At 40.0% G+C, this 17,564-nt stretch overlaps 1 protein-coding gene across 1 annotated transcript in view; it reads left to right on the top strand.

Annotated features, from left to right (window-relative positions):
• Nucleotides 1-17,564, top strand: part of SEMA3E (semaphorin 3E) — a 222,870-nt gene that overhangs the window by 183,046 nt on the left and 22,260 nt on the right. The window contains exons 6-10 of the mRNA XM_039484125.1: nucleotides 4,677-4,796; nucleotides 6,702-6,844; nucleotides 8,820-8,934; nucleotides 9,327-9,396; nucleotides 10,362-10,506. Of these exons, the coding sequence (XP_039340059.1) occupies nucleotides 4,677-4,796; nucleotides 6,702-6,844; nucleotides 8,820-8,934; nucleotides 9,327-9,396; nucleotides 10,362-10,506 (593 nt within the window). The remainder of the gene's footprint in view (nucleotides 1-4,676; nucleotides 4,797-6,701; nucleotides 6,845-8,819; nucleotides 8,935-9,326; nucleotides 9,397-10,361; nucleotides 10,507-17,564) is intronic.

Raw genomic sequence — 17,564 nt, 5'->3', positions numbered from 1 at the left:
ATGGATACATGTGGGAACAAAGAATGTAGCCCATACTTGCAGGATGGGGGACTCCATCCTGGGAAGCAGTGACTGAAAAAAGATGTGGGGTTCATGATGGATAATCAGCTGAACATGAGCTCCCAGTGCAACGCTGTGGCCAAAAGAGCTAATGTGATTTTAGGATACATAAATGGGGAATCTTGAGTAGGACTAGAGAGATTATTTTACCTCCATATTTGGCACTGGTGCGATCACTGCTGTGTCCAGTTCTGGTGTCCACAATTCAAGAAGGATGTTGATAAATTGGAGAGGACTCAGAGAAGAGCCCCATGTGTTACAGGGATAGAATCTAGGAGCTCAGTGTATTTAGCATAACAAAGTGAAGGTTAAGGGGTGACTTGATCACAGTCTATAAGTAGCTGCATGAAGAACAAATATTTCATAGTGGGCTCTTCAGGCTAGCAGAGAAAGGTATAACGTGATTCAGTGTCTGAAGTTGAAACTAGAAAAATTCAGATGGGAAATAGGAAGTAAATCTTTAACAGTGAGGGTAATTAGCTATTGGAATAATTTACCAAAGGTAGTGGTGGATTTTTCATCACTGGCAGTTTTTAAATCAAGATTGGATATTTTTCTAAAATATGTGATCTGGGAATTATTTTGGGGAAGTTCTATGGCCTGTTTTAAACAAAAGGTCAGGCTAGATTATGACACTGATCCCTTCTGGCTTTGGAATCTATGATTCTGAGTCCAGTAGAGAGTTTGCTATTGATTTTACATGGAAGGTGCTCACATACAATGGAGTTGGGTGGCCATATAAAACTCTGAGATAGAGATAGGAGAGCACACCATTAATATGCACTGTGATAGCATTATCTTCACAACAGGGGGATAAAAAAGTAGAAATTTGTGAGAATTTTCAAACTGGGAGTCCTCAGGTCAGTACAGAAATCTTTTTTCTGAGGGTGCTTTGTACATACGAAAACCTGGCCATTTATTTTGGTGCCATAATATGATTTTAAAGGCTTGATCCAAAGTCTATTGTGGGACAAGAGAGAAAACAGAAAATCCCCGAATACCGAAAAGGTAAAAGTTTGCAGCATCAAGTTAAAGTTCTTATGCTGAGACCACTGCCTGTCATGCTGACCATAGCATAATCTCATTATTTCCTTGTACTTCCACTGATAGCTACTGTCATAATTAGATTGTTAGCTTTTTAGGCCAGAGACTGTATATCATTTCTGTGTATGTCTAGCACCTACTATAATGGGGGTTTGGTCCATGGCGCTTCTAGGTGCTATTGCAATACAAATATTACAATGGTAAAAAGAAGTTTTACAGCAAATGCTTATTTGCATCCATCTTCCAGCTGATGGTATTTTCCATGTTTTAACTGTACTGCTAATCAACTTGTTCAAAGCAGAGAAGCATCATGTTTTGAATTATAAATTTCCACAGTTTTACTGCTATGAAGCAGCCTGTGATTTGTCAGATGGAATTTTTGAAAGGGCGATATATGGGTTGTGTAGTTCATTAACATGTTGCAAAGAATGTTTTGAATATTATTCAGACACTGGCAAGCTCTATTGTTTTAGCACCACTGGGGTGCTGGGTTGTTGGGTTTTTTTAATTTCACTTGCTGATATGTTACATGGTGGTGACTCAGTTTATGTTATAAGGTAATACCCATTCTTGATGAAGAGAAGCCTAGGGGAAAACTTCCCTCAGTTCTGAATCAGCTGTGGTCTCTGAACCAGCCCCAGCTGCCAGGCTGCTGTAAACTTTTCAGAATCATTATTTCGACTTATGGTACCATTAAGTTCTCATATAACTCTTAACAGAAACAAAATCCCCACCTATGGGGGATGTGCAAGCAAAATTTGTGCTTTCATTAAAGTCCATAATCACTAGCAAATGTTATTGATCAGTACGTTTATTTTGATTAGGGAGCAAGAAATGGTGTTACTGAAATCTCCACACAGATTAGCTTGGAACTGGAAATAATTTACTTCTGTCTGTTTGTATAGTTTGTGGCAGCTGTTTTATTTTATAATGTAAGTCTGCCATCTAGTGGTCATAACAAGTTAGTTTTTAATGAAACCTAACCAAATGCTAATATAATCTCAGATTCATAAGTGGTATATTATTAAAACACCCTAAAACAGGCACTTGATGTAACTTGAGGATTTTCATATGTGCTGTCTCTGTCTCATCTGTAACAGCAAGTGGTTGGACAGGTTATCAAACACTGATGTCTGGTCCAGTGCTGCCTGACTAGTGTTGAATCCCTAATCCTTGCAACTTCACTGGACTGGTCACCTCGTACATATGGATGATATGTGACTCCCCAAAGCCATATTTTATGGAAAGTTGAAAATGGAAGTACATATGCTAGGAGGCCAATGAAAACAATAGAAGAACACTCTCAAAGTCCACCTAAAAACTGGCCACGCCAACCCGAACACATGGGAAGCTGCTGCTGCTGGTAGTAGATCAGGATTGTGGCAGACCTGTTGGTCTGAAGTTAAAGCCAGTGAGAACAGCTGAACAGAAAAAGCCAAAGAGAAGCATGAGTGAAGAAAGCAGGCTGTGGCAAAAAACATGTGGCCATGTCTGCCAGACATGTGAACACATCTGCAGATCCCTCATTGATTTACATTTGCCCAAGAAAACACACGGAAAGAACTTGACTCTCTTATGTCGACAATGACTATTATTTATTTATTAGGAGGGGGATATTGTCCTCTTATAAAACTTTGAAATCAAGTTTATGTTTGCATATGTTTTCTTTTAGAAAAAGACAATGTGCTACATTTTAATATACCAGTAGTTATTAAGTAGAAATCTATTGGCTAAAAACATAAGGGGCAAAGTTTTCAAAACAGCTCAGCTTCCAATTAGGAACCTAGAGAAGGGCAGGATTTTTCAAAGTGAGCAGAACCTAGCTGTTCTCATTAAGTCTCTTATGGACAGATTTTCAAAAGTGATCAGCACTCACCACGCTGGGCACTTCTGAAAAATCTGGCCACATTTCTGTTCACAGCTGTCTTTCAGAAAATATCCTACCACTGGACTCCCCCACCTCAGTCTTTCCATTGGGTAGCACTGTTCTAAAATAACATTCTGCATGCAAATGAAAAGATTAATGCCATTTTCCTTGGAAATATAGTTGGTATAAATAACCATGAACAAGAAATAGGATTACAATAAGGTAAAGCATTTTATTAGTCTCTGATACTGAAGCCTCAGCTCCCAGTGAAGTCACAGTATCTCACAGAATCAGAGTTATTATTAATAATTTATTATTGTAATTATATATTATCTGTGTATTATGTAATGCCTAGCGGCTGCATCTGAAATGAGAGTCCCATTCTTCTAAGCACTATACAACACAGAGTAAGACAGACCCTGCTGTGAAGACCTTTCAGTCTAAATCAGTGGTGGGAAACCTGCGGCCCGCAGGCCGCATGCAGCCCATCACGGTAATCTGATTGCGGGCCACGCGACATTTTGCTGATGTAGACCATCTGCAGGCATGGCCCCCTGCAGCTGCCAGTGGCTGCAATTTGCCATTCCCAGCCAGTGGGAGCTGTGGCAAGCGGGGGGCTGCAGGGATGCCCACCACTGGTCTAAATTGACAAGACAGACAGTGGCTGGGAGAAAGAAACATTACTATCTCCATTGTACAAATGGGGCGCTAAGGCAGATTAAGTGAATGCCAAAGGTCACACAGGAAGGCTGTAGTAGAATCAGGAATTAAACGCAGATCTCCTGCTCCTAGTCCAGTGTCATAATCGCAAGAACATCCTTCTTTTCTAAAGGACTGAAGTCAATAAGACTCTTTTCATCAACTTCAATAAGACAAGAATGAGATCCTAGAGCCGTTAAGTGTAGGTACCTTTTGAGGAGCACAATTTGGTTTTAGACAGGAAATTTCACCTTATAAAAAAGTACCCTCTATAGCATGCTATTCTCTCTTATTTATCATTTGTATTACAATACTACCTCAGAGCTCCAGTCACAGACCAGGACCCCATTGTGCTAGGTGCTGTACAAACACAGAACAAAAACACAGTTCCTACCCCAAATAGTTTACCCAATTTCTCTTCCTTATTTATTGTAGCTTAAGAGTTGTGTGTCATGAGGAAGGGTGAATCTGGTGGAACCTTTGGTTTTGCTAATCTTACTAATGAATATACTTTATCAGACTCTCAGTATAGACACAGACAGCATGGAAACTTTTTCTCCTGTAATTTAAACCCATCAGGTATTTTAATCCTGAAGTTTTTTCAGTTTTTAACAAAATGTTTTTCTCACAAAAGAGAAGCCTGCACTATGTTGGAGAAAACAGAATTCCTCGCTACCTTCCAAAAGCTAGGCTGGCTTCCAGCAGGCTTCTAACACCACAGTCTTGTCCAAAGTATTAACTACAACTTTCCTATGTCTTAAAATTATGGGCTTTGGGGTAAAATTGTGCCACAGGCCAGCATCCGTTAAACATTCCCATGGGTTGGCTTTTTTCCTAATGTTCTCAGTTCATACACAACCTCACATACTCAGTGGCTGACTCAATCTCTTGGCTAAAGTTGTAGATACAAGTTGTATCTATCGTGTTTTTTTTTCATCACCACTTCCAGAGTACCTAGTAAGTATAGTATTGCCCTAACTTGTTTACTAATATGTCTGGTCTGCAGGGGGTGAGCTGTTTGCTGGGCTCTACAATGACTACTGGGGGAGAGATGCTGCTGTCTTACGTACTATGGGTCGTATGCCACATATTCGAACTGAACCTGATGATGAGCGTTTATTGAAAGGTACAGGAAGTGAAAGATACAGGGCCCCTCCTCTTTATAAAGTTAGGGAAATCTTCTTTGGAGATCTGTTGTTTATCAGAAATGAAAACTACAATGTCATGAGCCAGATTCACCCTGGATTCAGCACAGAATTTTAGAGAGGGCTCCTTTCTGCACAAGGTTCTCCCAAGGGGTTGAAAGAGTGCACCAACACTCAGATGATGCACCAACACAGTAGATGTGCTGATTCAGTGCAGCAGCTAAGGAGCCTCCACCTTAAGCCCGAGAGAGGACAGAGGTTTTTCCAGTGGGCCTCAGACCTAGGGAACAAAGAGGAAGGCTGGTGCAAGGAAGTGCAGTTTGTATCTATTTGTGCCAGTGCAAGTGAATTTGGCTCATTGTCTCTAAAATGTGGTTGTAGATTGGAGGCATCTCAAAAGTGGTGATTTTTTCAGATGCTAGGTGAAATCCTGGTCCCACTGAAATCAATGGGAGTTTTGCCATTGACTTAGTGAGTTGGGATTTCAACCTAGATACAAGGCCTCATTTCACCAAACCACTTGAATATGTACTTAACTTTGAGCAAGTGTTTCAATCTCTTGACTCCTATGAGACTAAATACATGCTTGAGTAGTTTGCTGAATCGCGGACTTGAATACTACAATGGCAAGAACTATATAAATCAGTGGTTTTCAAACTTTTTTACTGGTGACCCCTTTCATATAGCAAGCCTCTGAGTGTGATCCTCCCTTATAAATTAAAAACACATTTTTATATATTTAACACCATTATAAATGCTGGAGCCAAAGTGGGGTTTGGGGTGGAGGCTGACAGCTTATGACCCCCCATGTAACAGCCATGTTACCCCTTGAGAGGTCCCAATCCCCAGTTTGAGAACCCCTGATATAAATGACGTTAAAGATAATTTAAAAGTTTGATAATTAAAAAGATACTCAATACATAGGCAAAATTGATCTTATCTCTAAGAGATGTTCTCTGATTGTTTAAAATTAGGTATCATGGTGGTATGGTTACAGTTTTGTTTTTTAATTTCCTCGATTTTTACACTGTGATTATGAAAAGGGGCAATATTTTAAAATATATATTTATATATTTATATATTTATATTTTAATCAACCAGCATAAAATCCCCAGCTTAGTCCTCAATGACAGCAACATATGGCTCCAATATCAGAGCAGAAGTGTATGAAATGTTTACATAAAAAAAGCATCCTATAATGATATCATGTCAGGTCCTAAGCTTCTTAAGTGGTCATGTCAATGGAATGAATGCGGTTCCTGCTTTTGAAGAAAGCTGTAAATGCTTTCCCAGAATGACTTGGGATGAAAAGGAATCACTCAGAACTCTGCCCAGGGTAAACCCAAATTTCAGTTTAGTAATGAAAACCCAAACCAGAAAAGTTCCGCGTAGTTACCGTTTCCTAACAAAGGTGCACCCAGCTCCTTCTAGCTGAACAGAGCTGGTCCTTTATCTCAATGGTAAACGGCACTTTGTCTGAAGCCAAAGTTGGTATTCCTGGGCTTGTTTTGTATGTGGCCAGAGATTGCTACATAAACTCAGTGCCAAGTTTCAGCCTAATTTAAGTTAAAATGTAAAAGCCCCAGAGAACAGGGCGGGAAAGATCTTTTCCTTGAACATATACAAAAGCATATTGATATGCGAATTGGAGCTATAAAAATATTTTGGAAGCTAATGTTTTCCACATGTTCAGTAGATACCCACCCAAATAAAATAGGTTTCTACTCTATTTCCTCACCCAAAATGGTAGATCTTTCCCTGGAAAATCTCTGCTTCCTTCATCACATTTTCCTGTTCTCTATTAAAATGGTTAATTGATTTTTAAAATATTTATGATGTTTTAATAAACTTGAGCCAACTCCTTTTTTTTTCCTTCTTTTTTAAAGAACCAAAGTTTGTTGGCTCATACATGATTCCCGACAATGAAGACCGGGATGATAACAAAGTCTATTTCTTCTTTACTGAAAAAGCGTTAGAAGCAGAAACAGGCGCTCATGCCATTTATGCCAGAGTTGGACGAGTGTGTGCGGTGAGATTATTTTGTCCTGATCCTCTATTAGAAAAACTTACTGTGTGCTCACTTTTTCATACATTCTCCCACCTCCAAATGTACCATCAGTTAGTATTGGGGGTGGAGGGGAAAGGCGTCAGATGAATCTGAACAAAAATCCCGCATCTAACCATCCTTCAAATTTTGGGAAATTCAAAATCCTAACCCACATTTGGGCTGGAAGCTGAACCTCCACATCCAAACACTATTGAACTCTTTAGTGAGGATGTTCAACATCCAGACATGGATCCAAGTTTTGTGGTTTAAGCCCATCTCAGGTTCTTTCGCAGTTAAGTGACAGTTTGATAATAATAATGATACGTAGCACTCAATGCTCAAACAGCATTTCCCCAGCCAGATTCTAACCTGCATCAGAGCTCTCCTTGGAACAAGGGGTGGAGGATGAATAACTGACTGTGTGAGGTATTGGCTCCAGCCCCAAAGCCACTTACAGCTGCTGCCAGGCCATTCTAAGTAACACAATGCTTTATGGTCCCTACATACATGGGAGGATATGGGAGCTCAGCCACATGCGCCCAGCACATACCTTCCTGGCCCCAATGTGCCCCCTACATCAGGGATTGGAGGAACAGTATTCACAGGGCTCCCTGTGGATACCAACAAGGAGCTCTCCTTGGATTGGAATATTCTGCTGCTTGTTTGCAGCTGGTTTCTAGCCTCTTTGCATGAATAGCAAAAATCATAGAAGGGACCTTGGGAGGTCATCTAGTCCAACCCCCTGCTCAAAGCAGGACCAATCCCCAGACAGATTTTTGCCCCTGATGGTCTCCTCATGGATTGAGCTCACAACCCTGGGTTTAGTAGGCCAATGCACAAACCACTGACCTATCCCCCCGCAAGACCCAAAGATGAGCCAGATCGCAATAGATCCAGTCTTACATGTGGCGAGCACCTTTTAAATATGAACTAATTAATCCTTGCAATACCACTGTGAGCTAGTAAGCAGCATAATCCCCATTTTACAGATGAGGAAAATAGGTGAAATGATTTGCCAAGGTCACACAGCAAGTCAGTAGCAGAGCCAGGAATAGACTGCAGATTTCCCAGTGTTTAGTCTGCCTTTGAAGGCAGCCACATTCATTCTTCATATCTAAAGGAAGACTGATGGATGTACAGACATGTACAAATGGAACAACATGCAAAACTACTTTCTTAGCAGGAGACACAGGATGTTACACTTAGCTTCCAGCAAACGGCTTGTTAAAATTTCTTATGCAGACCCTAGTTAAAAGAGAGTCAAGTATATGAAACATCCTAAATAGGGATGGTATCAGACTGAAATCCAGATTCTCAACATCACCAATGCTTGGCATCCAGAAGCCCATGTCCCCTCTCAAGGTTGAGAAATGACACTGCACCTGGGCAGGCCAGGTTGGAAGATGGGGGCTGAGTGTCTGGCACGTGAGGCACTGAGGCCAGCAGCCGCAGTGAGGATAGTTCGACTGGGATTGATGAGAAATTTCTGGGGGCTCCCTGATATAGGTCTTGGGACATATTTGCAGGACACTGTGTGGAAGGTTGCAGTGAATTAGCCCTGTCTGTACCTGTTCCATAGACTTCTGTCTCCAAGTCTGTTGATCCAGCGCTGCACTCAGTTCATATAAAAATATACGGTCAGCTAAAATGTTTGGGCTATTGAGTTAACAGACTGTAGAAATAAATGTGAAGGGTTTACAACAGCTGGACAGGTAAAACTAATTGCAGCCCTAGTATTTAATTAAAAATTCTTACAAACCCACAGCTTTTAATGAGAAATTGAATAAATCTCTACAGTTTTACTAGAGACTGGCCCCAAAACAATAATAACAAGTGGAATAATAGAAATGTGGTTTGAAATGGTATGCGTCAGACATTGAAAGGCATGATGAAAGCGCAAGTCAACAGAGAGTATTCCTCTAAATTACATTTATTATTTGTTTCTCTCTCCACACAGAATGATATGGGAGGACAGCGAATGTTGGTGAATAAATGGAGCACTTTCCTCAAAACCAGACTGATCTGCTCTGTACCAGGAATGAATGGAATCGATACACATTTCGATGAATTAGGTAAACATCTTGGACAGAAATAAAGTTACACCACACTGTACAGAATGTGAACTTCCCTGCTAAACCCTTTTTACCCTCAATATAGGACATGTATCATTAACAGGAAGTGACTACTAATCTTTGAATTACAACAAATATATATATTCCATATATTTCTATACATATGTTCCTTATGTTTCAATATATATTATAATATATAAAATGGATTTACAGAGTAGGCTATCTTCCATTACACTTGTATTTATTTATATCATGTTTTTAAAAGCTGTGTGAAATTAAGTCGTGTGTATTGAGAAATAACTTTACACTGTTAACAAGCAGTCAACTCTATGTCCTTTGGGACTGGGAAAAGTAGGTGAGCTATAAATAACATTGTATTTTCATTTTTACAGAGGATGTGTTTTTGCTACAAACTCGGGATAACAAAAATCCAGTGATATTTGGACTCTTTAACACTACAAGGTAACCAGCTAGGAAATACGACAGTAATGGAGGCATATTTGACCAGTCTATAATTAAGGAAGACGTCAGTTGTGTGATATCATATAGCTGATACACATCGTATAACTGATCAATTTAATTCCGCTTCACTTAGAGCCTAATCCAGAGGTCAGAAACCTTCGGCTCGTCAGGATAATCCACTGGGGGGCCATGAGACATTTTGTTTACATTGACCGTCCTCAGGCATAGTCCCCTGCAGCTCCCAGTGGCCGTGGTTTGTACCCAGCCACTGGGAGCTGCGGGGGGCCATACCTGCGGATAGTCAACATAAGCAAAATTTCTCGTAGCCTGCCAGCAGATTATCCTGATTGGCCGCATGCCAAAGTTTGCCGACCCCAGCCTAATCTTTTGTCCACTGAAGTCAATAGAAGGACTCTGACTTTATGTGGCGGTGTATCATTCCCATTTATCCTGATTCAGCAAGAAGTTATACAAATGAATAGAGAAAGTCTATGAGTAGAAGGAGGGTCTAGAGTTTAGAGGCACTAGTCTAGAAGGTGGGAAACTGAGGTTCAGTTCCCTGTTCTTCCATGGACTTCTTGTGTGACTTTGAGCAAGTCACTTATCTCTATGACTTAATTTTGCATCTGTAAAATAGAGATAATAGCACTTCTCTACCTCAAAGAGGTGTTGGGAGACTAAATACATTAAAAATTGTGAAGCATCAAGATACTATGGTAATGATGGAGGCCATGTTAGTACCTGAGATAAGGTAATCTGTCCCATTAAACTCAATGGGACCAATCACATTTAAACTTAGACATATTTTTAAAATATCTTGCTAAATCTAGATTTCATGAGTACTCATTATTAATGCATTCACAGGGTATTATGTAATAAGTTCTATTAGTATCATTAATTCAACCACTAAACTGTACACTACAGTTACAATCTTTGCTTTAACATCTTTGATTTTTATTTTACAGCAATATTTTTAGAGGATATGCTATATGTGTCTATCATATAGCTAGCATCCGAGCAGCCTTCAATGGACCTTATGCTCATAAAGAAGGACCTGAATACCATTGGTCTCTGTATGAAGGAAAAGTACCTTACCCCAGGCCTGGTTCGGTAGGTCCAAGAGAAAACCTATTTTCTATTGTGATGTCAGTCTAATTCAAGTTGGCAAGCAAATAAAATAAACAGGTCATGATGGACAAATATCATAATGCCCAGAATTGTGATAATGAGTATTTGATATCAATATGATGCTATTGAAAATGGATGTAATGACTCTAGCAATACATTATTAAGACAATCAACAATATATTTTACTCAAAGTAAAACAATGAGAGTTAGATCCCGAGGGACTCAGAGGGCTTTGGATTAGACCCTAGTTATCACCTCGTGACTCTGTCTACAACTATTACATATTTTGGCGGTTTTGGGGCAAAAAATAAATGGAAGTGGTAATTGACTTTTTTGCAATATCTCCAATGTTTTCTGTTTTATTAGTTTGGAAATAGCATAAAACCAGGCGTTCTCAAGGTATTTCACTACCTCTTTACTGGTTCCCGCCAGGACCAGGATATGTAGTGGAATAGGAAAATGTTAGCACAAAAAAAGTATAGAAATGTAGGACTGAATCATAGAATATCAGGGTTGGAAGGGACCTCAAGAAGTCATCTAGTCCAACACCCTGCTCAAAGCAGGACTGAAAGGGACCTTGATAGGTCATCTAGTCCAGTCCCCTGTACTGAGGCAGGACTCAATATTATCTAGACAGTCCCTGAGAGGTGTTTGTCTAACCTGTTCTTAAAAACCTCCAATGATGGATATTCCTCAGCCTCCCAAGTAATTTGTTCCAGTGCTTAACTACCCTAACAATTAAGAAATGTTTCCCAATGTTGAACCTAAATCTCTTTTGTTGCAATTTAAGCCCATTAATATCATGTCCCCCTCAGTTTTCACTTCTCCAGATTAAACAAATCCAATTGTTTCAATCTTTCCTCACAGGTCATATTTTCTAGACCTTTAATCATTTTTGTTGCTCTTCTCTGGACTCTCTAATTTGTCCACATCTTTCCTGAAGTGTGATGCTCAGAACTGGACACAGTACTCCAGCTGAGGCCTTATCAGTGCTGAGTAGAATGAAATAATTAATTCTTGTTTCTTGCTTAAAACTGACCTACTAATACATCCCAGAATTATGTCTGCTTTTTTTGCAACAGTTTTACATTGTTTACTCATATATAGTTTGTGATCCACTATAACCCTCAAATCCTTTTCTGCAATACTCCTTCCTAGGCAGTCATTTCCGATTTTTTATTTGTACAATTGATTATTCCTTCCTAAGTGTACTTTGCATTTGTCCTTATTGAATTTCCTCCTATTTAATTCAGGAGGAATTAAATTTCTCCACTTCGTCAAGATCATTTTGAATTCTAATCTTGTTTTCCAAACCACTTGCAATCCCTCCTTGGTACCATCTGCAAACTTTATAAGCATACTCTCTATGCCATTTTCCAAATAATTTATGAAGATATTTAATAGAAGCAGAGGCTGGTCAGATCCCTGAGTGACCCCACTCGGTACAGCCTTCCATCTTGACTGTGAACCACTGATAACTACTCTGAGTATAGTTTTCCAACCAGTTGTGCACCCACTTTATAGCAGAATTATCTAGGCTATATAAAATGTTAAATCAAGAAAAGTTAATCCACTGTTTTGAACCTTACTTCAAAGTTCTCATTCAATTTGATGCAGGTTTTGCTCAAAGGATCAAATAGTTCTTGATTCCAATAATATAAGTCAATGCTCAGACTAGAAATAAGGTGCAGATTTTTAACAGTAAGGGTATTTAATCATTGGAACTATTTACCTAGGGATGTGGTGGATTCTCCATCAATTTAAGTTTTTAAATCAGGATTGGGTGTCTTTCCAAAAGATATGCTGTAGCTCAACCAGAATTTATTTTTGATGCAGAGATTACTGGGGTGAAATCCCAGAGCTTCTGTTATGCAGAAGGTCAAACCAGACTAGCATAATGGTCCCTTCTGGCCTTAATATGTATGGCTATGTACCATAGTGCCAGGACCCTACAGATGGATGGATAGATTTGATCTGAACCAGTTCCCACTTTCTATCCCTTCTTCCGAGCATCCTGCTTTCCATTCCATTTGCCAAACAATTCCAACAATTTGCCAATTTTACAAACATGGTGAAAGGAAATAAAGATTTTTTTTACAAATTTGCAAAGAACAGAGCAGCAAGAAGAATATAAATGTGTTTCTTTCTTGACTTTGTTATGACTTTTCCCAGAAATGGATCTTAGTCCCAATGCACACTAAGTGAAAAGGAAATCCTGGAGCATACTCTGCAAATACAATAGAGCTGGCCTTTTTCCCATGGCATAATTTGCCAGCATACAGGAGCTGGTATCTGCACAGTAGTTTGTGCGTGGCATATAAGTTTTTATTTGGTGTATTGCCAGCTTTCTGACAGGGATTACTTACACATTCCTTGCATAGAAGGAGGGGAACCAGCATCCCTTTCTCAGGCGCCCTCTGTCTGTCTGTCTCTCATTTTCGATGTCTCTAAGGCTCCCATCACCATGGAATCTAAACACCACTATTTTTGGTGGTGGGCTTCGGAGCTTTTAAAAAGGTTCTCAGCACATTCGCATTCCATGGATTTCAATGGTAGCCAAGGGTACACAGTACCTCCCAAGAGTTTGTCAGCACCTCACAGGAGCGGGCCCAGGGTCAAGAAGGCCTGATTCTCCTCGCACTTCCTCTGATGTAAATCAAGAGTAACTATGTTGAAGTCAATGGAATTGAACCATGTAAAGCTGGTGTGAATGAGAGCAGAATTAGACCCCAGATTCTTTCCTCTCCCCATATGGCTCCTTCCCCACAGTTGTCTTGTGTAACTAATTAGCTATACAAGGTATTATTACCAGCTGCAATTTTGTTAGGCTCAACAAGCCTTTCCTGTAAAATGTCAGCCTCATGCAGATTTTTGGCTGAGTGAGGCCCATTTACATATGTAACGTGTTTAGCTAAAACACACATGCTGCTTTGAAATGTCACCCTTTTATCTTCTAATTGGCTAAGGGTTTGTTCTCCTGAGTTTACCGGTGGAGTAAACAGTTTGCTGGTTCATTACTTATGGTATTGCTTTTGCTTTGCTATCTGAATCAGTATTAAGCTTTATACTAAAAGCAATCATATGCAAAAATAAACTGTGTGCAATCCATTTATCATTAAATCACAGAAATGAGAGGTAGACAGGCCGATTAGATTATCTAGTCCATACCAATGCAGCTTCGTTCCCTACAGTATAATCTCAAATTCACCATCCGGTCTCATTGAAAAATGACCGTTGGCTTCTGCAGCTTCTTTTGGGGTAGGAGTCACAAGCCAAAGTACAGCAGAATATGTTCCCCTAAAGAGATTATCTGGGATTTGAACACTGTAAATGAGATTTATACCATCTTGACCATCTTGATGTTACAGGGCTTTTTGTTCCTTTGTTGACATGGGGACAAACTTCAGCTATTGATGATGAGTCAGGATAAAAAGACTGGCAAGTAAAATGCCTAATTTTCAGCCAGGTGGTGGAAGGAAACTGAAGTAATCATCTCCCAATTTAATACTTTCCATGAGACCGCTATGCCAATTATTGTATCTGACAAAGTAAGAGGAAGTGAGGATGCACCATAAACAGATTGCAGAATGGTTGATTATTTTACAAAGATTAGATTCTTCTCAACTATTCTGCAAGTCCATATTCATTCCTTTTTCATGGAGCAAAACTCTCATATCCCAGAGCAAGGACTGAGTAAAACTGAACGAGAATTTCCACATTAGTCTCTACATTTCTGTTAGGATATCTTTTCAAACAAATCCGAATGTCTGAGTTTTCTTTTTTTCTGAGCAAGTCACTAGCACTGAGCCATTAAATGGAACTTTCTGCTAAGAAGGACAAAATACTGTGCTAAATCCTCAGCTACCGGGAACCAAATTCAGCCTAGTTGATGGGGAGACAGGCGAAGGAGCTGTGTGCCATTCCAACTTGACACCCATATCATGCCCCTATTCTTCCTAGCACCGAGGGGCCCCAACCAAGATCAGGGCCCCATTGTGCTGTCATTATCATCACCAAAGGGACATTGCCAATTTGCAGATTCAGTGCCACCTGGATCAGTCTCTGGCAAGGTGCTTACGGTAGTCTAGCTGTATATTCAGTTTATGTCCATCCCTGGCAATCTTATCGCACCACCAAGCTTTTGGCACCCATGTGATTGTTGGACATGTAGCAGCATTCCTTGGTATGCATGCTTCGGAATTTGTTGGTCTTCCATTCTAATAATATGTCTACATTAAGAAAGTCATCCAAACCAAATCAATGCTGATGGAAGGGTTTGACTTTGAATATCCTCATTTCTAATCTTCTCTTACCGCTTGATATGGAGCAGCTGACGAAGATGATGGGAATCAAAAATATCAGTCTGGGGTTCTTCAGCCTTCCTCGGTGCGCATGTTTTATTGCCATACAATAAAGTTGGTATAACTGTGGTTCCATATATCCTCAGCTTCTCAGCAAACAAAGCAAGCTGAAGGCCCTGAAACAAGGCAGCAGCTGCTGTTCTATGTATGTCCACATCTTTTGAGCATCCTCCAACCCTGTCTGTGATTCTGCCCATGTATTTGACAGTTTCCAGCTGTTCAGTATCCCATCTGTACCAGTTAATACTGAGCTGGCTATAATCTAGAGCTGGAGGATGCCAGAGACTGTTTTATCTGTTTTGACCAATGTGTGGTGCTTTTTGCTCTACCAGATTGGACATCAGCTGCAGCAATTCACCAAACTGAGAGAACAAGACAATGTCATTGGTGTATTCGAGATCTCAAAATAGAATGATCTTCAGGTGACTGCCACAAATGGCTGCCTCCTCAAGCTTATCCATCAACCAATCAATATTGATGTTGAACAATGGTGACATGGTGCAGTCTTGCTGAACTCCCATAGAGATAGGAAACAATGCCATGTTTCTGTCATTGACTCAGGCACAGATTTCAATTCCATTAGAACTCTTCTATCAATGACACTATCTTCCCAGGGACTCTGAGTCGCTCCATTGTGTTAGAAACTATGCAAACAGAGAGTAAGGGTCAGTCCCTGGACCTTAAGAGCTAACAATTTAAATAGAGAAGATAGACAAAGGGTGGGAGCAGAAAGAGAGGGACAGAGAGGTCAAGGTCACCCAGCATGTGAGTGGCAGAGCCTGAACCCTGAGTCCCAGTTCACTGAATCGCGTTGCCTTCCTATGCTGGATCAGCTGGCTATGCTCGCTTTATGCTAGCTGAAGATTCAGCCATTCTTGACTGAGATTTAGGGCAGCGTTAGGGTCATTTAGTGCTGCTCCAGTAGCACAAAGGGATCTTTGCATGGACCAGGCACCGGCTCTCTGAGTTTGAGCTGGGGAGCAGACTCTCAGGAGTGGCATGTTGGTGGTGCCACTTCTTGGAAGGATGTTGGTTGCATTGATCCCGGTGCCTTCTCCATGTTTAGTTAATTCTGAGAGCAACAGTGACAAAAGAAAGCGACAAACCTTGCTCACCTCTGTGAATCAACTTCTATTGATGTTGGCTGTTGGATGAGACTAGGTGGAGTCTATAAATTGGGGGAGAAGAGCAGTTTTAAATCACACAAACCCAGAGCTCACGTATTTGGTAGAACTAGATTGGTTCTGGCAGACTCTATAGTCTGTGTCTGATGGAAGTATTACTTTGGTCATGTGTCTAATCAGGCTACTACTCCGTTGTCACATCTATTGTATTTTTACTGTGGTGCTTCTGAAAACAACACCAGCTTCCTCAGAAATGGTGTTGAAGGGAAACTTTAGAGACAGCTGCATCTACCAATTCCTTTCTAGAGTGCCTTATTGCTTTTAATTCAAAAATAAAAGCCTGCAAAGGATGGTTTTTATTAAATCTCTCTTGAGTGGGAACTTTGCAATGGAACTTGGCTGTGCTACTCGATATGCTGTGCAGTCCAGGGAAAGCGGAGGTTCAGCTTCTCTGAAAACCCCAAACCTTTTCCCTTTATTACAAACAGCTGGTGAAACTCCATCCTTAGGCTGATTAGACAATTACTTCAAAGTCAACACTGAGCATTCATGGAGCCAACCCCCAAAAGTGGAAACAAACATCTCCCCCTTTGACAAGTGCAGGAGCTTGTTATTGTCAATTATAGTTGGCTGCAAGTTTAAAATGACCATTTCCAGTAAACATTAAGAGGATTTTATTTCATTTTATTGATTGAAAATCCAATTTAAATAGGGAGAGCCTGCTACTGTGGCTTTGCTCAAAATGCTTCTGAAAACCACACTGTCATGCGGAGATTGGGAGGAAGTGAATGTTACTGAAATATTTCCAGCTTGCTCATAAACGCTTTCAATTAGAGATCATGAGGCAAATTTGAAATGAAGAATCTATGGGGACATTATCCTATTCTTTACATAATATTTAAAAATTAACTTTTATGGATAATGCCACCATTTAGCCCTATAAGTAAATTTAACCCAATCAGTAAATTCTCTCCAATCACTGACTCACCGTGTATTTGCTTTGCAAAATGGTAGACTGATCAAGGCAAATGTTGGCATTTCAGGCTAACCTGTGATATATAATGCTGTCATTATGAGGTAGAAATGAGAATTAAATGCAATGCCACTAAGCATCTTGAGATCAAGAATTACTGCTGGTGTAGTGGGATTCATTTTAAAATGTGCTTAATTTCCTATTATGGTATATTCTGCAATCAAAGTAAAATAAACTATAGATTGATACCAAATGTTGCTGTTTTGCTCATTTTACATGGCTGGCGGTACTAGGTAGGAAACTTCTTTCTCCCTCCTGTCTTATGATTAATGAAAAAAAGCCAAGAGCCATTCTGATAATATTTTCACTTAAAAAATGAGGGGAAAAGAGGCACTACACTTTTTGTGGAAAAACTAAAAATTTTGACAATGTAAATTTTTCATCAGAAAATCTTTTTACCAAAAAAAAGCCACTTTTCCAATGAAGTAAAGCTCTCTGGGTATGCCTGAGCATAGGCTAGCCCACCCGAGCTGGTTTGAATCCAGCTAACTCGGTAACAACTGCATTGAAGACAACTCAGCA

The sequence above is a fragment of the Mauremys reevesii genome, linkage group 1 (assembly GCF_016161935.1).
Source record: "Mauremys reevesii isolate NIE-2019 linkage group 1, ASM1616193v1, whole genome shotgun sequence".
NCBI lineage: Eukaryota > Metazoa > Chordata > Testudines > Geoemydidae > Mauremys > Mauremys reevesii.
Note: the sequence above shows the minus strand (reverse complement) of the source record. Positions and strands in the feature narration are given on the sequence as shown.